The 24207-nt window shown below is 35.8% G+C and overlaps 1 protein-coding gene across 1 annotated transcript in view; it reads left to right on the top strand.

Annotated features, from left to right (window-relative positions):
* PsGEF (Protostome-specific GEF) overlaps positions 1 to 24207 on the top strand; it is a 603069-nt gene that overhangs the window by 484846 nt on the left and 94016 nt on the right. Inside the window, exons 22-23 of the mRNA XM_067138170.2 lie at positions 5718 to 5859; positions 6748 to 6901. Of these exons, the coding sequence (XP_066994271.2) occupies positions 5718 to 5859; positions 6748 to 6901 (296 nt within the window). The remainder of the gene's footprint in view (positions 1 to 5717; positions 5860 to 6747; positions 6902 to 24207) is intronic.

The raw sequence follows: 24207 nt of genomic DNA, 5'->3' as shown, positions 1-24207 counted from the left end.
GACTGGAAGGTGATTGGGGATTTAAATGAGACTATGTAGTGGGTATGTGGGAAACTGGGAGTGAGATTTCTAGATCCTAATGGGTGGGTAGGATACAGTGATCTCTGCCCAGATGGCCTTCACTTAAACTGCAGTGGTACATGTTAGGAAACTTGTTTAGAAGGGTTATAGGCAGGTACAGACAGAGAAACGGGGTGGCCTAGGGAGCGGTGATAAGGGAACAGGGAACTGGAAATCAAGTAGGGATGACATAAAAATGTTAGTGCTCAACTGCAGAAGCATTCTAAACAAAGGAATCGAATTAAGTAATTTAATAGATATATACTTACCAGATATTGTAATAGGAGTTGAATCATGGCTGAGAAATGATATAATGGATGCAGAAATATTCTTGTGGAACTGGAGTGTGTATCGTAGAGATAGGATAGGAATGGTGGGAGGGAGAGTATTCATTCTGGTGAAAGAAGAATTTGTAAGCTACGAAAAAGTTAAGGATGAAAAACATGAAATTCTGGGTGTAAGGCTCAAAGATAATGGCAACTTGATGTCTTTGGAGTGTACAGACCGGGAAAGGGTAGCGCTGACGCTGATTCAGAATTATTTGATAAGATAATAAGCTATGTTGGAAATGATATGGAAAGGAATGTGATAGTAGCAGGTGATCTCAATTTACCAAATGTCAATTGGGATGGTAATGCGAACGACAGGAAGCATGACCAACAAATGGCAAATAAGTTAATATGGGAAGGGCAGCTGATTCAGAAAGTGATGGAACCAACTAGAGGGAAGAATATTTTGGATGTGGTGCTGATAAAACCAGATGAGCTCTATAGAGAAACCGAAGTAATAGATGGTATTAGTGATCACGAAGCTGTTTTTGTAGTAGTTAAAAATTAATATGAAAGAAAGGAAGGTATTAAAATTAGGACGATTAGGCAGTACCATATGGCTGATAAAACAGGCATGAGGCAGTTTCTAAAAGGTAACTATGATCGGTGGAAAATGGTAAATAAAAATATAAACAGACTCTCGGATGGGTTTAAAGCAATTGTTGAGGAATGTGATAATAGGTTTGTTCCTTTAAAGGTTATAAGAAATGGTAAGGATCCACTATATTATAACAGAGAAGTAAAGAGACTAAGAAGGAGGTGCAGACTGGAAAGAAATAGAGTCAGAAATGGTTATGGAAGTAAGGAGAAATTGAAGGAACTTACTAGGAAATTGAATCTAGCAAAGAAGTCAGCTAAGGACAACATGATGGCAAGCATAATTGGTGGTCATTCAAATTTTGGTGAAAAGTGGAAGGGTATGAATAGGTACTTTAAGGCAGAAACAGGTTCAAAGAAGGACATTCCAGGAATCATTAATGAACAAGGGGAGTGTGCATGCGAGGATCTTCAAAAGGCAGAAGTATTCAGTCAGCAGTATGTAAAGATTGTTGGTTACAAGGATAATGCCCAGATAGGGGACGTGAGTAATACTAAACAAGTATTAAAATTTACCTATGGTAACAATGATATTTACAGTAAGATACAAAAGTTGAAAACTAGAAAAGCAGCTGGAATTGATAAGATTTCTGGGGATATACTAAAGGCAATGGGTTGGGATATAGTACCATATCTGAAATACTTATTTGATTATTGTTTGGTTGAAGGAGCTATATCAAATGAATGGAGAGTTGTTATAGTAGCCCCTGTGTATAAAGGAAAGGGTGATGGACATAAAAGCTGAAAATTACAGGCCAGTCAGTTTGACATGCATTGTATGTAAGCTTTTGGAAAGCATTCTTTCCGATTATTTTAGACATGTTTGCAAAATTAATAACTGGTATGACAGAAGGCAGTTTGGGTTTAGGAAAGGTTATTCAACTGAAGCTCAGCTTGTAAGATTTCAGCAAGATATAGCAGATATCATGGATTCAGCAGGCCAAATGGACTGTTTTGCAATTGACCTATCTAAGGCATTTGATAGGGTAGATCATGGGAGACTACTGGCAAAAATGGGTGCAATAGGACTAGAAAAAAGAGTGACTGAACGGGTGGCTATATTTCTAGAAAATAGAACTCAGAGAATTAGAGTAGGCAAAGCTTTATCTGACCCTGTAATAATTAAGAGGGGAATTCCTCAAGGCAGTATTATTGGACCTTTATGTTTTCTTATATATATCAATGATATGTGTAAAGAAGTGGAATCAGAGATAAGGCTGTTTGCAGATGATGTTATTCTGTACAGAGTAATAAATAAGTTTCAAGATTGTGAGCGGCTGCAGGGTGACCTCGATATTGTTGTGAGATGGACGGTGGGCGATGGTATGATGATAAACGGTGTTAAAAGTCAGGTTGTGAGTTTCACAAATAGGAAACGTCCTCTCAGTTTTAATTACTGTGTTGATGGGGTGAAAGTTCCTTTTGAGGATCATTTTATGTACCTAGGTGTTAATATAAGAAAAGACCTTCATTGGGGTAATCACATAAATATGATTGTTAATAAAGGGTACAGATCTCTGCACATGTTTATGAGGGTATTTAGGGGTTGTAGTAAGGATGTAAAGGAGAGGGCATATAAGTCTCTGGTAAGACCCCAACTAGAGTATGGTTCCAGTGTATGGGACCCTCACCAGGATTACTTGATTCAAGAACTGGAAAAAATCCACAGAAAAGCAGCTCGAATTGTTCTGGGTGATTTCCGACAAAAGAGTTGTGTTACAAAAATGTTGCAAAGTTTGGGCTGGGAAGATTTGGGAAAAAGGAGACGAGCTGCTTGATTAAGTGGTATGTGATAGGACCAAAAATGATATTTATTACGTGTAAGTGGTATGTTCCGAGTTGTCAGTGGAGAGATGGCATGGGAGGACATCAGTAGATGAATAAGTTTGAGTAGTGTCTTTAAAAGTAGGAAAGATCACAATATGAAGATAAAGTTGGAATTCAAGAGGACAAATTGGGGCAAATATTCATTTATAGGAAGGGCAGTTAGGGATTGGAATATCTTACCAAGGGAAATGTTCAGTAATTTTCCAATTTCTTTGCGATCATTTAAGAAAAGGCTAGGAAAACAACAGATAGGAAATCTGCCACCTGGACGACTGCCCTAAATGCAGATCAGTAGTGATTGAAGGTTGAAGATTCCCTAGAATCGAAGAATAATGACCATTCTCAATCTTCTTCGACCACTTTTTCCACACGTAGCTGGGACTGTAGGTGCAAATTGTGTTGCACTTGTGGACTTGGCCCTGTTTTAGGGTCAGATGCCCTAATGCCAATCCTATGTGAAGGGACATATTCATTTTTCTGTTTTTCTGTGGAGGTTGGTAGTGTGGTATGGTTTGTAATTCTGTAGAAGGATGTGTTGGGACAAACACATGCACCCAGTCCTTGAATCAGAATTTTTAAGATTAAAATGCAATTAAAATCTGTGACCTGGACAGGAATCTAACGCAGGACCCTCTGAACTGAAACCCTCAATGCTGATCATTCAGCCAAGCAAATTAGCACATTCTTGTTGTGGCCGCTATCGGTGAGTGCGGCCACACAAAATAATAGTAATAATAATAATAATAATAATAATAATAATAATAATAATAATAATAATAATAATAATAATATAATAATAATAATAAAGAATTGAATAACATGAATTAGGCAATGTGCGTGAATACTTAATAATAATAATATAAACAGGGAACATCATAAAATTATCAATGTAGCGGCAGTTTCATATCTAAGCTTTGGAAATAAGATGGTTAACTTATCAAACACGCAAAATCAAACCATACGCAAGGAAAACATGACTTACAGGCCTAATGACAACTACTATGGAAAGGATTGTGGAACGTGAAGGAATCCTGTTGAGGTCCGCGGGAAAGTATGACGTTATGGGGAAGAAAAGTTTCATGAGAATCACCCTCTAGGTCAAATATACTTAAATTAACAAAAGATTCAGATCCACTAAACCAAAATAAAGACATAATCAGGATACTAAAGTAAATTTGTAAAACACAAGGTTTAACATCGTAAGATTGTACAGAATTACAATATATTGTCAATAACCAAATGCAGGTGACTGTCTGTCAAAAACACAGTCATTCAGAAAAGTGAAATTAGTGATGACGAGAATCTAGAGTAAACTCCGAAATGTTGAATTTAAATCATTGAAAGTTACATTAAACGAAAAAATACCGAAACACTACAAGGAATTAAATAAAATCAAACATAATAGAAATAGCACTTACCAAGAAAGGCTGAAATTTCCTGAGGGGAAGCCCTCGAGCGCAAGTGCTCACGAGGACAGTCAGATGGAAAAGACGAGGATGACACCATCACACGCGCGAAGCACAAATTCTCTCAAATGATGCGATCAATCTTTTGTTTTATTTCATCCTGATGACAGAGTAGCAATCGGATTTCTCTGTGTCATGAACATTTTGTTCTCCCCGTTTTAAACTGTATGCACCATTTCCTAATATTGACCTTGTACATAACACCTTCACCATAGATTGCAGCAAGTCTTGGATGAATGTTCATATGTCTAATATATTCAAGCATTCAGAAATAAATAAGACAGATCAAACTTGACAGTGTCCAGGATTATCAATATGCATGTTCATTTTTAAAGATCACTAATCTCAACAGTTGATTTCATTTTGTGCTAATGACTGCACCAGGCATATGTTTACATCACGCTCAATACAGCTACTGTTATGTAGAATGGTGTTACCGTTTAATAAAGTATTATTATTATTATGATATTAGCTGCAACAACCCAGCTGCGCAATCCATACGTGCAAACAGTTTTTATTTTTCTAATCACCCATATATGACAGCAACGTTCAAGAAGTTTGAATAATTACCAATTGCTTATGCCTATCTACGATCAGCTTCTGCATTTTTAAGTGGTCAGGAGATTCTCGGGAATAAGTAATCAAAATAAAATTATTTAATCCATTCCTTAAGAAAAAACTCAAAAACATTAATTTATGTATTAAATTTACAGAAAATTAATTTTGGTCTTCATCCACTGCCAAGTGCAGCCTCTACTAGGCCAAAGTCATATCAGTCACTTATCATGAGAACAGATCCTTGCCACTGGCTTTGAAAAAATGTTCTTCCAAGAATTGTAGTCAAGTATATTCATATATAAGTATAATCAAACTCATATAAAATGTAGTTTTCTCTATTGCATACTTGATACCATAGAAGCAGGAGGTCTTTTAGCAGTGGGTTGACGACCTAGATGTTAGGCCGCCTTAAACAACAAGCATCGTCATCGTCATCATCACATTTTAGCTGTGCAAACCTCGTTATCAGAGATTAGAGATCAGAATGCCAATGACAACTTATATGAAAGAAAAGCAGCATATTTAAGACGGTAAAATGTTCTATTAATTTCAGAACCTCTGAAACAGTACCATCCTATCCAGAATCATTCACAATATACAAATTTAACACCACTGTCAACTGCATTAACTGCCTCAGAATATGCAACACATACCAGTTGTCTAAAAGAATATAACTTGACCAAACAACTATTCATATACCTCTACAGTATATTTTCTTCATTGGTATTTATCACAATGTATGGTTGTTTTTAGTGTAACTTGCTCTCATACAGTAGTCTTTTACAAAAGTGAAAACAATTTTCTTATTATTATATAGACCTACATATTTTTCCTTCACATGTATTTATTCAAGAACCTAACAATTTCATCACTATTACAGGAGAAATTCAGCCACAACTTGAAGTAGTCACACAATCACTGCGAGGATGGACAGCAAGAGCTGGCTCCTTTGTGGCTGAGAAAATGGCTCTTTTTGAAAGACTGGGAGAAGACTCCCGGGCAGCAGCAGCTTTCCTTGACAGGTCTGTTAACAACTTTACAAAGATTTTACTATTAAAAAAAAAAAAAAGAATGGAAAAAGTAAAAGCTTTCATTTGAAATCCAAGTAGTATGTCTATAATAATCCAGAATATATGTATTTATAGATATGTAGATAGATAGATAGATATATAGATAGATAGATAGATAGATAGATAGATAGATAGATAGAAGAATATTATATGCTTATGACTTGAATATTTGTGAAGGCTTTTACTATTTCATTTATTGCACCACCCTTTAAACTTTAAATTTCCTTTCAGAACATAGAAGAGTATTATACTCGTTTTACCTGTTCCTGGTAGTTAATTCAGTATTAAGATTAATTTTGAAGCAATTTGAATTCATTCAAAGTTCAAATTTTATTTAGCAGTAGAATACTGATACATAATTTGTGATGCTTCTGCTATACACATGACCTTTCTTCACCTAGTTAAACAAACAAACTAACAAACATAACAACAAGATATTATTTTGAATAAATGCTAATACAAAAGGCATCACAGACAGTGCATGATATTCTCTTATAGAAGAACATTTTATAATTCTGTCTTTGTTGAGCACATATTCAGGGACGGCGCTAGAATTTTGAAAGATTAACATACCAGTGCCAGAGTCCCATGATGTAGGAGATATGACAAGTCTAAACTAGGGGAAATACAGGGAAATATTTATCATTTCACAAGACTCAGTCCTTTCCAAGCTCATGTAATTCAACCTGTCAACATTCTTTATAACCATTAAAAGTAGAAGACATTTGCAATTGACACTATCTGGCAGTGTGTACTTGCCTGGCGCCGTCCCTTCAAGTAACTTGAACAGTTTGGAAGGACCGGAATGGAAAGTGTTTCTGTTGTGCCGCATGCGGGCAGGTATCTGAGGCCGGGCGAGACGCAGCCCGAGCCGGCGACCACCTCATCAGATGACTACGAGACTTCTGCAGCAACTTCGGGTGAGGAAGTGTGGGGAACACCCACCAGTGGAGGAGATCTGGATGATGAAGTGGCTTTCCCTGGAGCAGAGTCGGTCAGTGTGAGCCAGCCCTTCCAAACTGTTTCGGTTACAATATTACAACAAAGTAAACAACGACACAGTTGGTTACTCTTTTGATACTTTTAAGGCCACCACATCTCTTTCACCTAAACAGTTTTTCCACTACCTTAGGTATTGTAGTTGGGTCACTGTGCTTCATAACAGAAAATTAACATCCATAAGTGCTACTTGAAATACCGAGCGAGTTGGCCGTGTGGTTAGGGGCGCGCAGCTGTGAGATTGCATTCGGGAGATAGTGGGTTCGAACCCTACTGTCAGCAGCCCTGAAGATGGTTTTCCATGGTTTCACATTTTCACACCAGACAAATGCTGGGGCTGTATCTTAATTAAGGCCATTGCCACTTCCTTTCAACTCTAGTCCTTTTCTATCCCATCATCGCCATAAGACCTATCTGTGTCGGTGCGATCTACAGCAACTTGTAATAATGTTCCTTAAATGTTAGTAATTTCAGTTTCTAACTGAATATTTTCTTCTTACCATGAATAAACAATAACTTTACTCAAAAATGTAATCCTGTTCTTGAGGAAGTAAATTTCTTCACTTTTTACAAAACAAAAGTCACTCACAGATTAATAAATGATCATACATTGCTATCAACAAATAATCATTAACATTTAGTACTTTGTTCTGAATTAGAATTAATTCCAGTAGACTGCGTAAGTTCTAAAAGTATCACAGAAAACACCAGAATACTAAAAAATATATTGCCACTTGTTACAGCAATTACGTGAAATAATGCTGGGCTATAATTATCAACTCTCAATGTTTTAATTAATGAACATTTCTGACAGTGAGGAGCAGAGGATATGAATCAGTTAAATATGCTCTGTATCTATCTTCTTCTTCATGTGCCATGTCCTCGCAGAACGTTGGCAATCAGTAGCATGATCTGTTCTTTGTCCATAGCTGTTCTGAACAGATTAAGCTTTGTCACCCCAAACCACTGGCTCAAGTTGCCAAGCCATGATGTCCTACTTCTCCCTGGATCACGTTTTCCATTAATTTTCCCTTGGAGTATTACTTGCAGAAGGTGGTATTTATAGTTCCGCATCATATGACCAAAGTATTCTAGCTTCCTTCTCTCGATGGTAGTAAGAATTTCTGGTTCTTTGTTCATACGGTGCAAAACGTCTATATTGGTCATTTTAGCTGTCCAAGGTATCTTCAGCATCCTTCGGTACATCCACATTTCAAATGCTTGCAACTTCTTGCACGTGGTCTCAGTTAGTGTCGAGGCCTCAACACCGTATAACTGAATGCTGAAAACGTAGCACCGGAGTAGTCGTGTCCGTTGTGAAATGGAAAGGTCACGGCTTGCCAAAAGTTTTCTAAGTCTCTGAAAAGAAGTTCTGGCCTGCTCAATTCTGCATCGGATCTCGTGAGTAAGGTCCCAGTCATCATTGATGTGACATCCCAAGTATTTAAATGTTGCCACTCTCGTGATCTGTTCCTTTGCTGTTGTGAGATTACCTCAAAAGCCATCTTCTTTCCTACTTATAACCATCCACTTGTTCTTCTTTACATTAAGCTTCAAGCCCATTGCGCTACCCCTTAATACCATTTCTTGATACCGGATCAAGGATGAGGTGTGATGAATTAATACTGCAGCTAATGAAGTTGAAATGAATGATGGTGAATGAAACTGGATAAGGAGGTGGAAGGAACTGACTGTGGCCTATGAATAGGAGCTGTCCCGGCATTTACATAGAAATGAAAATGAGAAACCACAGACAACCATTTTCAGGGTAGCCTATGGTTGGGTCACCCATGCATCTCCCAAATGCACAGCTTAACTCCATAGCCATAGCACATTAACACTCATGGTCACTCTGCTCGGTAATCAGTTAAAAATGCACAATAAGAATAAAATTTAGAATCACTCAAAAGGCCCATCACTCGGAGGGATGTAGGATCTGTTATTATTAATACTGTACTGCTATACTACACCATTTTTAAGTGTTAAATAGAAGTAAATGATGATAGATATTCAACATTCAGAATGTATTTTACATTTTGAGAATAATATATTATTTGCCATTGTTGACAATTCTATACCAGATTAGCAGCTTTTGAAGTAGAATTTTAACATTATTGGCCTGCATTGAGTAATTGTTGACATTTTAAGATATTTATTGGAATACCAAATGTAGCAACTTTTGAAGTAGGTAGAGTTTTATATTTGTTGTCCTCTTTCAAGAAGATGAATATTGATACAGTATTAAATACATCCTGTGAACTTTCCTATAATAAAAGAAAACTAAGATACAAATCAACAAAGAAGATTGATAGAACAAAAATAATCTATAACTGTGAGGTTTTAAGTGTGTTGGAACTAATTCAGGATTAAAAAATAACACAAGAGAAAATACCTGAAAAAAGAAAACATTTAATATAACTTGTTTCATTTTTTCTATTACTTGATATTTAAGATGAATAAGTTCCTGCCAAACCAAAATTTGTATGGTACCATACTCTTCCAATCAATCCATCAATCAGTCATAACTGATCTGCATTTAGGGCTGTTGCCCTAGTGGGAGATTCCTTGTCAATTGTTTACCTATTTACCTAGCCTTTTCTTAAATGTTTTCAAAGAACTTGGAAATTTATTGAAAGTTTCCCTTGATAAATTATTCCAATTCCTTATAAATGAGTATTTGCCCCAGTCTGTTCTCTTCAATTCCAACTTTATCTTCATATGAGGATCTTTCCCACTTTTAAAAGCTCTACTCAAGCTTATTTGCCTACTAATGTCATAGACACCATCTTTCCACCGATGGCTCGGAAAATTCCACTTATTCGATCAGCTTGTCTCCTTACTCACAAGTCTTTCCAGCCCAAAATTTGCACATTTTTATAGCAATACCCTGTTGTTGGAAATCACCAAGAACAAATCGTGCTGCTTTCCTTTGGATCATTTCCAGTTCGCATATCGAGTAATCCTGGTGTAGATCTCATACACTAGATCCATACTTGAATTGGGGTCTTATAAAAAAACTTATATTCTCCTTCTTTCACATCCTTACTACTACCCCTAAATACCCTCACAACCATATGAAGAGATGTACAGTATAACCTTTCTTTACAACCTCGTTAATGTGATCACCCCAATAAAGACCATTCCTTATATTAATACATATGCAGAGGTACTTACATTGATCCCCATGAGGTACTGTCACCCCATCAACACAGTAATTAAAACTGAGAGGCCTTTCCCCCTTCGTGAAACTTACAACCTGATGTAATAGAAAGTTACTGGTAAACAACCCAGCTAGCATGATGCCAGGGACGACGCATTGCAATCCTAACTAGACTAATGAGGAGTGGGAGTGTCCGAGGACATGTTCAGCTCGCCAGGTGCAGGTCTTTTGATATTATGACTCCCGTAGGCGACCTTCGTGTCATGATGAGGATGAAATTATGATGAAGACAACACATACACCCAGCCCCCGTGCCAGCAAAATTAACCAATGATGGGAATCGAACCAGGGACCCCTGTGACCAAAGGCCAGCACGCTAACCATTTAGCCATGGAGTCGGACAATATTGTGTTTGTGGCATCCTACAAATGCTGTAGGAAGAATTTAAAATTAAAAAAAAAAAAAAAAACCTGAATAATGTATAATTTAATCAAAAACAGAATGAAAGAATATAATCAGATTCCATCAAATCACACTTCTAAATGTTATTATTTTAAATAGCCTAGTTTTTATTTATACAAATTGATGCATATTATGAACAGCTGTAGAAACATTTGAAGAGTACTGGGAAAGAAGGGGTCCATCAACATTTTACTAACTTTTCAGCAGAAGCATTTTTAACTTCAAAACCTCATAGAACAAGTCCAGAAATTCACATATCTTGGTACCGTACATTCATTGTAAATGGTGCAACTTATTTTCACTGTAGAATTTTAACATAAAATAAGGCAAAATCAAAGTATATTTTGTAACTACGTGCATGTGTGGAAAAAAAAGTGGGAGCACTTTGCACTGAACTGTAATCTTTAGTCTCTGTATTACTGTTTATTTTAATTATCATCAACAAAATTACATGAGTAATATATAAACTATGAACATTTTTCCAAACTCTGACATGCACAAAATCACATTTTACAATATTTACAATAATTTATCACTTACTTATGTAACCACTAGCAAGATACCCATGCTTCGCTACGGTATATACTGAAATTTATAATTGAATGCTTAACGTTTTATACAGAATCCACTGAAATTCGCAATCTGGCTTGTTTTCTGAGAGAATCGGCCAAAATTAGCAATCTGACTCGTTTTCTGAGAGATTACGGCAAAGTTCCTCCCATTTTTCAATCTTTCTTTCCAGCTATGGATTTCGTACTTCCCGGGCTAGGTCCAGGTATTCAGTTGGGTCCCTAAATCTTTGCCATCTTTTCCTATAAGCAATTTGAATATTGATCAAATCCTTGAGGAGATCCGGCGTGGTGTCGTCTTGGGTATCTTGGAGGTACTGAATGTGCAACCGGACTGCATTCATAATCATTACCCGGCCAGGACACATTTCCAACACGGTCCGCACATTTTGACGATGGTCCAGAACATTATTATTATTATTATTATTATTATTATTATTATTATTATTATTATTATTATTATTATTATTATTATTATTATTATTATTATCATTATTATTATTGATGTTCTGGAGCCCGCAGGAAGATGCAACACCACTACTTGGTGGTAGATTACATCTGCTGCCATTGTCATTGTTGACAATGTGACCAACCATTGTCGCGCGTAGGCAAGTGCGCGGGATTTCCGGCGATACGAATGATATACTTCCGTGCATTATTGACCTTATTATAGAGGTGATCAATTGCACGGTCAATATGATTCCTATCGTTTATTTCAAATGTGCTAAAATTTTTATTTATATGCCAGGAAAATCTAATGTAATCTAACTTAAAGTACTCCAAAGGCAAAGATGACTCTTGAAAATGAACAATTGGTCTCAACTCCTTTTTCACCCCACCGCAGTTAAGTTTATTTACGTCCCCCCTCCAAAAAAAAAGAAGGCGTGTTTCTTTATGTTTAAAGGAGATTCCAAATACTAATATTCACGTCTGTTACCTTCAGTTTTGAGATATAAGCATCCCCATAAAATAATTCACTTTCTTCACTTCCTTTCACACTCCCCCCCCCGTCATAAGTGAATTTTCCGGAAAAAGTACTTGTTTCTTTGTTACTAAAGGATCTTCTAAATACCAGTTATCATGACTACAACATCTTCAGTTTTTGAGATATGTGTCCTCATAAAAGGAATTCAACTCCTTTTCACCCCTGCCACCCCAGGTGATTTCCCTTCAAAAATGCATTTCTCTTTGTTTTTAAAGGGGATCCAAATACCAATTTTCACATTTGTAACAACCTTAGTTTTTATTAGATGTAAGTATCCTCATACAATTAATTTAATTAATTTTTGTATTCTTTTACCCCCGCCCCCTCTCCATCCCTTCTGTTCATTGGATTTTCCAAAATCAAAGGAATACGTGTTTCATTACTTTGAAAGCAGATTCCAAATACCAATTTTCATGTCTGCAACATCTTTCATTTCTGAAATAATGGTATTGTCATACAAATAATTCACCTACTTTTTCAATTCCCCCCCATTAACTGGATTTCTGAAAACAGAAAAGATGTATTTCTTTATTTTTAAAGCCCAATTTTCACGTCTGTAACATCTTCAGTTTTTGAGATATCAGTATCCTAATAAAAAGAATTCAACCGCCAAAATTCGCGATCAGACTCGTTTTCTAGTAGATTACGGCAAGTTTCCTCCCATTTTTCAATCTTTCTTTTCAGCAATCGATTCCGTACTTCCCGGGCAAGGTTCAGGTATTCCACCCGGTCAGTTGGCTCCCTAAATCTTTGCCATCTTTTCCTAAAAGCATTTTTAATATGGATCAAATCCTTCAGCGTGGTGTCGTCTTGGATGCCTTGGCGATACTGAACCCGCAGCCAGACTGCATTCTTAGTCATTACACATCCAGGACCCGTTTCCAGCGTGGTCCGCACATTTGACGACGGTCCAGAACATTATTATTATTATTATTATTATTATTATTATTATTATTATTATTATTATTATTATTATTATTATTAGGGTGGGTGATATCAGTTGGATTTAGGTTATTATTATTATTATTATTATTATTATTATTATTATTATTATTATTATTATTATTATTATTATTATTATTATTATTATTATTATTATTATTATTATTATTATAGATGTTCTGGACTCCACAGCAAGATGCACGAGCGCTACTTGGCGGTAAATTACATCTGCTGCCATTGTCATTGTTGACAATGTGACCAGCACCATTGTTGCGCGTAGGCAAGTGTGCGGGATTTCTGGCGATACGAATGACATACTTCCATGCATTATTGACCTTATTATAGAGGTGAACAATTGGACGGTCAATCTCATTCCTATCGTTTATTTCAAATGTGTTTAAATTTTTATTTATATGCCAGGAGAATCTACTGTAATCTAAGAACGTTCTCCGAAGGAAAAGTTGGCTCTTGAAAACGAACCCAGGAAAGATTAAAAATGATCGGTTTATGATAAGTAAATCGAAAATCTACAGCCTGTTTCCAGTCATTCGACAGGGTGAGGAATGGAATGAATAAAGCTCCATCTAGCGGTGACAATAGGAATTGTGCTGGCTGCCGAAACATGTCGTACTCCTCTGGAGCAATAATTAATGAATGACAAATGAAATGAAATTATATTGGACACTGTTGCTGGAATGAATGATGACAGGGAAAACTGGAGTATCTGGAGAAAAACCTGTCCCACCTCCGTTTTGTCCAACACGAATGTCACATGGAGTAACCGGGATTTGAACCACGGAACCCAGCAGTGAGAGCGCGGCACACTGCCACCTGAGCAACGGAGGCTCCTTATAAATACATTATGAACAATAAAATCAATTGGTCTCACCTCCTTTTACACCCCACTACCGTTAAGTTTATTTACTCCCCCGCCCCCCAAAAACTAAAAGAAGGCGTGTTTCTTTATGTTTAAAGGAGATTCCAAACACCAATGTTCATGTCTATTACCTTCAGTTTTGAGATCAAAATAATTTACTTTTTTCACTTTCATACCCCCCCAAGTAAATTTTCCGGCAAAATATACTTGATTCTTTAATAGTAAAGGATCTTCTAATACCAATTATCACGACTCTAACTTCTTCAGTTTTTGATTTATGTGTCCTTATGAAAGGAATTCTACTCCTTTTCACTCCCGCCCCCCAAGATGATTCCCCCCCACCCAAAACGGGTTTTTCTTTGTTTTTAAAGGAGATCCAAATACCAATTTTCACGTCTGTAGGCCCTAACAACTTTAGTTGTTATAGTTGTTATTAGATGTAAGTATTCTCATACAACTAAGTCAATTAATTTTTCAATTCTTTGACACCCCCCCCCCCATTTACTGGATTTTCCGAGAATACGTATTTCTTTACTTTTAAAGCAGATTCCAAATATCTAATTTCACGTCTGTAACATCTTCATTTTTGAGATAACGGCAGCCTAATTAAAAGAATTCAACGCCATTTTCAGTCACTTTTACCACCCCCCACCTCCACGCAAGTGGTATTTCCAAAAACTGAAAATACACGTTTTTTTATTTTAAGAGAGATAAAAAATACCATCTTTCACTTCTGTAACATGTTAAGTTTTTTGAGATATACTGTATAAATTCTCATTTTAAAATTTCACCCCCTTTTTAGTTCCCCTTAAGAGGAGTTTCCAAAAACAAATCACCTATGTTTCTTTACATTTACAGGAGATTCCAAATACCACTTTTTAAGTCTGTAACATTCTACGTTTCTCAGATATTCTGTAGATATAGTCTTTCAAAAAAATTCACGCCAATTTGTCACTCCTGTTTAACCGCCATTAATTGGATTTTCCAAAAACAAATACATGTTTCTTTATTTTTAAAGGAGATCCCATATACAAATTTTCAGTTCTGTAATATCTTCAGATTCTGAGATATATGTATCCTCATTAAAGACATTCAACCCATTTTTCACATGTTTTCACCCCTCCGATTGGGATTTTCCAAAAACAAAAAATAAGTGTTTCTTTATTTTTAATGAAGATTCTAAATACCAATTTTTACATCTGTAAACTTTCAAAGTTTTGAGATATAGATACACTGATTTTAAAAATTCTTCTCCCTTTTCACCCTCCTATTAATTGGATTTTCCAAAAACAAAAAATGCATGTTTCTTTATTTTTAAAAGTGATCAAAAGTACCAATTTTCAGGTCTGTAATATCTTCAGTTTCTGAGATATAAGTACCAGTATCCTGATTAAAGGCATTCAATCCCTTTTTCACCCTTTTTCACCCCTCCTATTGTCCGACTCTTTGGCTGAACGGTCAGTGTACTGGCCTTCAGTTCAGAGGGTCCCGGGTTCGATTCCCGGCCGGGTCGGGGATTTTAACCTTAATTGGTTAATTCCAATGGCACGGGGGCTGGGTGTATGTGTTGTCTTCATCATCATTTCATCCTCATCATGACGCGCAGGTCACCTACAGGTGTCAAATAGAAAGACCTACACTTGGCGAGCCAAACCGGTCCTGGGATATCCCGGCACTAAAAGCCATACGACATTTCATTTACCCCTCCTATTGGGATTTTCTGAAAACAAAACAAAAAAATACTTATTTCCTTATTTTTAAAGAAGATTCCAAATACCAAATTTTACATCTGTAAACTTAAGTTTTGAGATATAGATACACTCATTTGAAAATTTCACCCCCTCTTTTCACCCTCTAAGCGACGGAATATCTAAAAATCCTCTCTTAGCGAGCACCTACATCTTAATATGAATGTATCCCTAAAATTTCATTTCGTTATGTCCAGTAGTTTTGGCTCGGCGATGATGAATCAGTCAGTCAGTCAGGACAAGTTATTTTATATATATAGATGGTCTATCACATAACACAGGCTTCAGTTCATCATCCATGAGGAACATTCAAGAAATAACCCCTTGCTCATCACCAAAGCATCATAATAACTGTTGTAAGTCTTTGAACTTCTCAGCAGATGTGGGCAAAGCTCCTAAGGAAGAAAAGCATTGTATTAGATTTCATTGTGCTATCTTGGAGTAATTAAGTGAAGGTGAGAATTACACCATGAAGGGAATGATACACTTACCTTCATAAGCTTCCTCTGGCAGGTCAAAACATAAACTCATCCACACTCACTCATACAACACAAGAAGTGCAAACAGGACAACAGGCAGTTCTCAAGAGGCTAGGAGTAACACCAAACAATTACGCAGCAGAAAGGAAAATACACCAACGAGCCATTATGGAACGTTCAAGAACATTTTAAATCCAACATCACATCAAAAAGTGTTTCATCAACAAGTTTGTTCATGAACAATTTTACCCCATTGATAATATAAATTAATACTATTACATTTTATAAATGTTACTCCAGCAACGAGAACAAGTCTATCGACCATAATGACAATTATCAACTGCAGAAAATATTCAATACTGTTATGAAGTTTTAATGACAATTATACAAGTTAAGCAATGGGAATCAACACAACTAGCCAGATTTCAAAAGTTTTTTATTTTTTATTTTATTCTTATTTTTAAACAATTTTAAAAGATGTTCACCGGATGAGTTTCGGCGATAAAATCGAAAATCACCCAGAACAAATCGAGCTGCTTTTCTTTGAATTTTTTCCATTTCTTGAATCAGGTAATCCTGGTGAGGGTCCCATACACTGTAACCATACTCTAGTTGGGGTCTTACCAGAGACTTATATGCCCTCTCCTTTACATCCTTTCTACAACCCTTAAACACCCTCATCATCATGTGCAGAGATAACCTGTGTTTTATGCACTAAGGTGAACACCACAAGCATGGGAGGAATGATATATGAAAGAACCCATCGCAAACTTGAAACTTGAAGATTTTAGACAAAAAGTGTTAGCTTAAGACATAATTTTATTGTTGTCTGACTTTAAAATGTTATAAGATTGTCAATTAGTTTTATAGGAGTAATCTTGAACCAAAAGAATTGTTTTATGATCTTATACAATCTTAGATTAATGATAGTTTGGCTGATGATGCTCACGAAAAGGAGCGAAACATGTACCATGTAAACATCATAATAAATATGTAAGTTTGTAATATATTTTTATTGTATTGAAAAGGTGGCAATTGGCAAAACTAAAGGAATTGTATCACAAGTAGATCTTCAATACGGACAAGGAAAATGAAGTTTTTAACCTGCAACATACCACTTAGTCGAGCAGTTCTCCTTCTTTCTCTCAGTTCTTCCCAGCCCAAACTTTGCAACATTTTTGTAACGCTACTCTTTTATCGAAAATCACCCAGAACATATCGAGCTGCTTTTCTTTGGATTTTTTCCATTTCTTGAATCAGGTAATCCTGGTGAGGGTCCCATACACTGGAACCATACTCTAGTTGGGGTCTTACCAGAGACTTATATGCCCTCTCCTTTACATCCTTTCTACAACCCTTAAACATCCTCATCATCATGTGCAGAGATCTGTACCCTTTATTTACAATCATATTTATGTGATTACCCCAATGAAGATCTTTCCTTATATTAACACCTAGATACTTACAATGATCCCCAAAAGGAACTTTCACCTCATCAATGCAGTAATTAAAACTGAGAGGACTTTTCCTATTTGTGAAAATCACAACCTGACTTTTAATCCCGTTTATCAACATACCATTGCCTGCTGTCCATCTCACAACATTTTCAAGGTCATGTTGCAGTTGCTCACAATCTTGTAACTTATTTATTACTCTATAGAGAATACCATCATCCACAAAAAGCCTTACCTCTGATTCCACTCCTTTACTCATATCATTTATATACTGTATATAAGAAAACATAAAGGTCTGATAATACTGCCTTGAGGGATTCCCCTCTTAATTATTACAGGGTCAGATAAAGCTTCACCTACTCTAATTCTCTAAGATCTATTTTCTAGAAATATAGCAACCCATTCAGTCACTCTTTTGTCTAGTAAAATTGCACTCATTTTTGCCAGTAGTCTCCCATGATCCACCCTATCAAATGCTTTAGACAGATCAATCGCCATAAAGTCCATTTGAATTCCTGAATCCAAAGATATCTGCTATATCTTGCTGGAATCCTACAAGTTGAGGAATAACCTTTCCTAAAACCGAACTACCTTCTATCGAACCAGTTATTAATTTCACAAACATGTTAATATAATCAGAAAGAATGCCTTCCCAAAGCTTACATACAATGCATGTCAAACTTACTGGCCTGTAATTTTCAGCTTTATATCTATCACCCTTTCCTTTATACACAGGGGCTACTATAGCAACTCTCCATTCATCTGGTATAGCTCCTCCGACCAAACAATAATCAAATAAGTACTTCAGATATGGTACTATATCCCAACCCATTGTCTTTAGTATATCCCCAGAAATCTTATCAATTCCAGCCACTTTTCTAGTTTTCAATTTTTGTATCGTATTGTAGATGTCATTGTTATCATATGTAAATTTTAATCCTTCTTTAGCCTTAATCTCCTCCTCTATCTGGGCACTATCCTTGTAACCATCAATCATTAGTGAATTAATAAATTATATAATTTAACTACAGGTGCATAACCTGTGTTTTATGCACTAAGGTGAACACCACAAGCATGGGAGGAATGATATATGAAAGAACCCATCGCAAACTTGAAATTACATATTCGCTCTTTACTACAATTACATCAAGCATAAACAAAGAATATCCAGAGGAGTGAAAGCAAATTACCACTGCTGATACATATTGGCGATGACCTACTTGGCTTTGTAAACCTCCAGATTCCTGGCCTGCTCACATGACCAACCAAAGTACCACACTACCTGATGCATGAAAAATTGGTTTGCAAACTCTGACAGTTATCACTTATAAGCCACTCATCCAAGTTTTGAGATTCAGTTCAACTTATAAACTTTTGTATGTAATGGGATAGATTCTGCACTTTGTTAATGATGTCAAAGCCTAACAATAAATGTATGGTGAGTTAATGGCCTCGGAATTAGCAAAGAGTTGCAACCATCTGATATATGTCACAATGAGAAAGCTTTCTAGAAGAATATGAAGCACTTGGTAATTGTTTATCACTGCTAAGGCCTTCTGAGATTGGACGTTTTCACGTACCATACATAAACCTGACCCACATCTGACTACTTCACCTGGGAGTAAAAATTGTACTCTCTGAACTTCGCACTAACTTCTGCATCCCTTGAGCCTGACAAAGAATCAAAAAAGAAGTTTTACACAGATGCTTACCTTGCAAAATTGCAAAAAAGAAAAACACACCATTTAAAGAACTTGAAGCCCTGTTAAATGATCATGTTCAGCCTTCACCTCCTTCTTGGTCACTGGATTAGATTTTACTAGTCCGCTTTATGTCAAGAAGGTTACTACACTCAGCAGACCATACATATTTCTATTCACTTGTGCCACAACATGAGCATTATTACTTCTTATGGCATTAAAAAGATTTGTAAGTTGCAGAGGTCTCCCACATACAATTTATTCTGATGATGCCAAGATATTCCAAGCAGGATACAGAGAAATCTGTAAATTGTCTTCCATTTTCTCTTCTCTCAAAACATCACAGTATTTACTTTGCTAACTTTGATATTTAGAAATTTCATGATCCGTATTGAAGTGGGATTACAATAATTGACTTGTTGGCTGATGATGGCACACGTTTAGTGCCGAAACTAGTCCCTCCTGTGAACAATATGTGACTCATTCACGTTAATAAATAACTTTGTATTGAATAGGAGGAACCCTCTTAATTTCAATTACACTAGCCTGCAAAAAGAACCTTTTTTTGTGTGGTATAAACTAAAATAGGTGGTTTTTATGAAGTTTTTAATGCAGAATTCGAGAAAAAAAAATTGGTTTTGGCGTATCATGTCTGGTTTTTGTGGCAATTTTACAAAATGTTATATTATTCTTACATAAAATTGTTGATACTTAGTATTGATTAAATTTGATATATTAATGTAAATTTCAGCTTGCAAAATGTAATCATATTTTTAATGCATTAAATACACATAAATGCTGCTTTATAAGCAAGTAGATGGTTTGTATTATATTTTTAATGTATATTGAAATTCATGAAACTGAAGCATAAAGCACCTATTTAGTTTCGGCTGCACAGTTGCTTTTAAATTAATATAACCGTACCTTGAATAAAAATTACATGGTTAAACATACGTACTTTTGTTACATTATTGGCAGGTTAGATTCACACCTCCGTCTTTTTCCATTTTCCGAGGAATTTCCGGGTTTTTTAAGTTCTTGAATGATCTCTAGAAGGGTAATCTAGGTAATCGGCTATCATATTCACATCATACATCCCTGATAGCGTCCTTCTGCATCTTTGAGATCCTGGTCAAACCTTTCACCTTGTTCTTCACTGACAGCTCCTAAATTTGGAGGAAAATAATCCAGATGCGAAGCTAAGAAATGTAGCTTAAGGCTCATATTACAATCGAGTTCCTTAAATTTTACCAACATTTTCCTTACAATTTCTTTGTATTGAGGGTCCTTAATGTTGCCAAGGAATTTAGTCACTACATCTTTGAATGCGTTCTATGCCTCCTTCTCAATTTTTGTCATCGTGTCGGTGAAATTTTTATCCTTCATCAGTTTACGAATCTGTGGTCCATCAAATACGCCTTTTTTGATTTTTGCATCTAATAATGAGGGAAATTTAGTGGATAAATATTGGAAGCTTAGGCTACTTTCTTCTAATAGTGTTTCATCAATCCTAATTTGATGTGCAAGGGTGGAAGTAGAATTTTTTCACAGTCAATAAAACTTACATCAAGACATTTTTGGGTCCTGGTTGTAGTTGTTTCCCTTCTGGCCAATTCACTGTATCCCAATGTTTATCCTGTGCCCTGCGATCCCATTCGCATAGTAAACAGGGAAATTTTGTGTAGCCTTTTTGTTGTTCGAGCAACAACCCAATGATCTTCAAATCACCGCAAATTTGCCACCCATGTTCGTGATATATAATTTTTTCAAGCACCAACTTTAAGGTCTTGTATGTTTCAGACATTTTTGTGGAGTGTGCAGGTGGTACGGATGCCATAACATTTGTATTATGAAGCAAAATAGCCCTTTAAACTACTTTTGGAAGAGTCAATAAAAAAACACCAGTTACTAGGATCATACTCTTTCTCTCCCAAATGACGTAGAAGATTTGAAACATCCGTACAAAATACAAGTTCATCTTCTTGAGTATAATACTTTCAGAATTCTCTGTCTCGATTTCGGTACTAGGAAAATGTAACACCGTGTGCCAACATATTCTTTTCACACAATCTTGAACCAAGTAATTCACTTTTTTCTTTGGTTAGCTCTAAGTCCCTCATCAGATTATCCTACATACCTCGTGGTCTATTGCGTATCTGGGGGAGTTTGTTATGAATTTACCAGGAAGCCCCCAACTACAAAATTAAAATTCAGACAGCAGTAAACCTAAAATAAAATGCAAACAATAACAAATCAAATCACATAGTTGTATTCTAAGAAAAGTTGCACAAGAACATCTCTCAACATTACATCTTACGAATCCATGCAGATACTAAAACACCGAATTGCATCTAAACTAGGCGTGATAGCAAAAAAAATTGCATCATTTTCGGAATCAGGGCAGTGATTTCCATAAGAATGATATATTTTCTATTTTACCGCAAAATCATGTTGGCTAGTGTTATTGTACTTTGCTAACCATGGGATTACATGGAAATCTATTGCTCCACCGGTGCCTTGATGGGGAGGATGTTGGCAAATGGTGTCTGAGGAAGAATCTATGAAAATGCAAGTGTACAAAGAAGTGCTGAATACCATCTTGTCCGAAATAGAAGTCGTCATCAATTCACGACTTTTAGAACGGTGATTGCTTGACATCAGCACACTTTCTCCATGGAGGCAAACTGACAGTCATGCCTGCCAAACGAGAACTCAACATCAACATCTACATCAACTTACAGAAGCAATTCTGTCTCAGCCAATAATTCACAGAAGATTACTGGAAGAAATTATGAAAGAATATCAGCTTCAACTCTGCGGCTACCATGGAGTTTGCCGGCCACAAAAAAAATTAAAAGGGAGAGAGATAGAGAGAGACACGAAACTCCGAGTTGGTGACCTAGTCCTTCAACAAGAGGAACAAGGCATATGTGAAAGCAGCCGTATGTCGATGAGTTATTATTATTATTATTATTATTATTATTATTATTATTATTATTATTATTATTATTATTATTATTATTATTATTATTATAACCAGGAGGGGTCACGTCATGGTCTTTTAGACAGAGTGCATACACTTTTTATTCTTTTGAAATAGTTTCACAGCATAAAGCTTCATCCCTTCCTGTACCATTCAATGGACTTGTTCACTACACATTCTTACGTTCGCTGTTCCGCACTTTCATCACCAGTCAGTCAGTTGAAAGCTTTTTATGTAAGCCTGGTCATTTCCACCGTGTGCGAATCCTGACATTTGCTGTCCATGGTCTTTGTTGTCGATATAGGTGTTTTGTAAGTTTCATGGATATATTTCTCTTCAATAATACATGTTTTGCTATAAAAACTGGTATTTAGTTTCACAGATATATTTTTCTTTAATAATACAATGTGATTTGCTACAAAAAATATTTAGTTTCACGGATATAGTTTTCTTTAATAATACAATGTGTTTTGCATGAAAAACTGATATTTTGTTTCATAGACATGCCTTTATTTAATAATATGTGTTTTGCTGTGCATTTTGTTTCATGGATATATTTTTACTTAACAATACAATGTGTTTTGCAAAGAAAATTGGTACTTTTTTCATGAATATATTTTTCATTAATAATACAATGTGTTACGCTATAAAAACTGGGATTTTGTTTCATGGATATGCTTTTGTTTAATACTACAGTTTGTTTTGCTATAAAAGCTAGTATTTTGTTTCATGGATATATATTTCTTACACAATACAACGTGACTTGAAAGAAAAAATGGTATTTCATTTCATGGACATGTTTTTGCTTAAAGATACAATGCATTTTGCTACAAAAGCTGGTATTTTATACTCCCCAGTCAAATCAACCATGCACGACCCATCATGTAAATCTTTTGATAGGACCCCTCTCAGGATCAATCAATCAATCAATCAATCAATCAATCAATCAATCAATCAATCAATCAATCAATCAATCAATCAATCAATCAATCAATCAATCAATCAATCAATCAATCAATCAATCAATCAATCAATCAATCAATCAATCAATTAATCCTGATCTGCATTTAGGGCAGTCGCCAAAGTAGCAGATTCCCTATCTGTTGTTTTCCTAGCCTATTCTTAAATGATTGCAATGAAATTGGAAATTTATTGAACATCTCCCTCGGTAAGTTATTCAAATCCCTAACTCCCCTTCTTATAAATGAATATTTGCCCCAATTTGTCCTCTTGAATTCCAAATTTATCTTCATAATGTGATCTTTCTTCTTTTAAAGACACCACTCAAACTTATTCGTCTACTGGTGTCATTACACGTCATCTCTCCACTCACAGCTCGGAACGTACCACGTAACACTAATATGTTTTTATTGTTCACCTACCTATTCAATACAATACAATCTTAAAAATTATGACTTTGTCCTTATCAAAATTGTTAACATAAAACTAATACATTGGATGGTAGTACTTTCAATACGATCCCAAAAATGAATTTTATCGCATGAAACATACCACTTAGTCGAGCAGCTCATCTCCTTTCTCCCAAGTCTTCCCAGACAACATTTGCAACATTTTTGTAATGCTACTCTTTTGTCGGAAATCACCCAGAACAAATCGAGCTGCTTTTCTTTGGATTTTTTCCAGTTCTTAAATCAAGTAATCCTGGTGAGGGTCCCATACACTGGAACCATACTCTAGTTGGTATCTGACCATAGACTTACATGCCCTCTTCTTTACATCCTTACTATAACTCCTAAATACCCTCATAAGCATGTGCCGAGATCTGTATCCTTTATTTACAATCATATTTATGTGATTACCCCAATGAAGATCTTTCCTTATATTAACACCTAGGTACTTACAATGATCCCAAAAAGAACTTTTACCCTATCAACACAGTAATTAAAACTGAGAGGACTTTTCCTATTTGTGAAACTCACAA

This window comes from Anabrus simplex, chromosome 1, assembly GCF_040414725.1.
Source record: "Anabrus simplex isolate iqAnaSimp1 chromosome 1, ASM4041472v1, whole genome shotgun sequence".
NCBI classification, from domain to species: domain Eukaryota; kingdom Metazoa; phylum Arthropoda; class Insecta; order Orthoptera; family Tettigoniidae; genus Anabrus; species Anabrus simplex.
The sequence above is the reverse complement of the archived record's forward strand: the minus strand, read 5'-3'. Positions and strand labels throughout refer to the sequence as shown.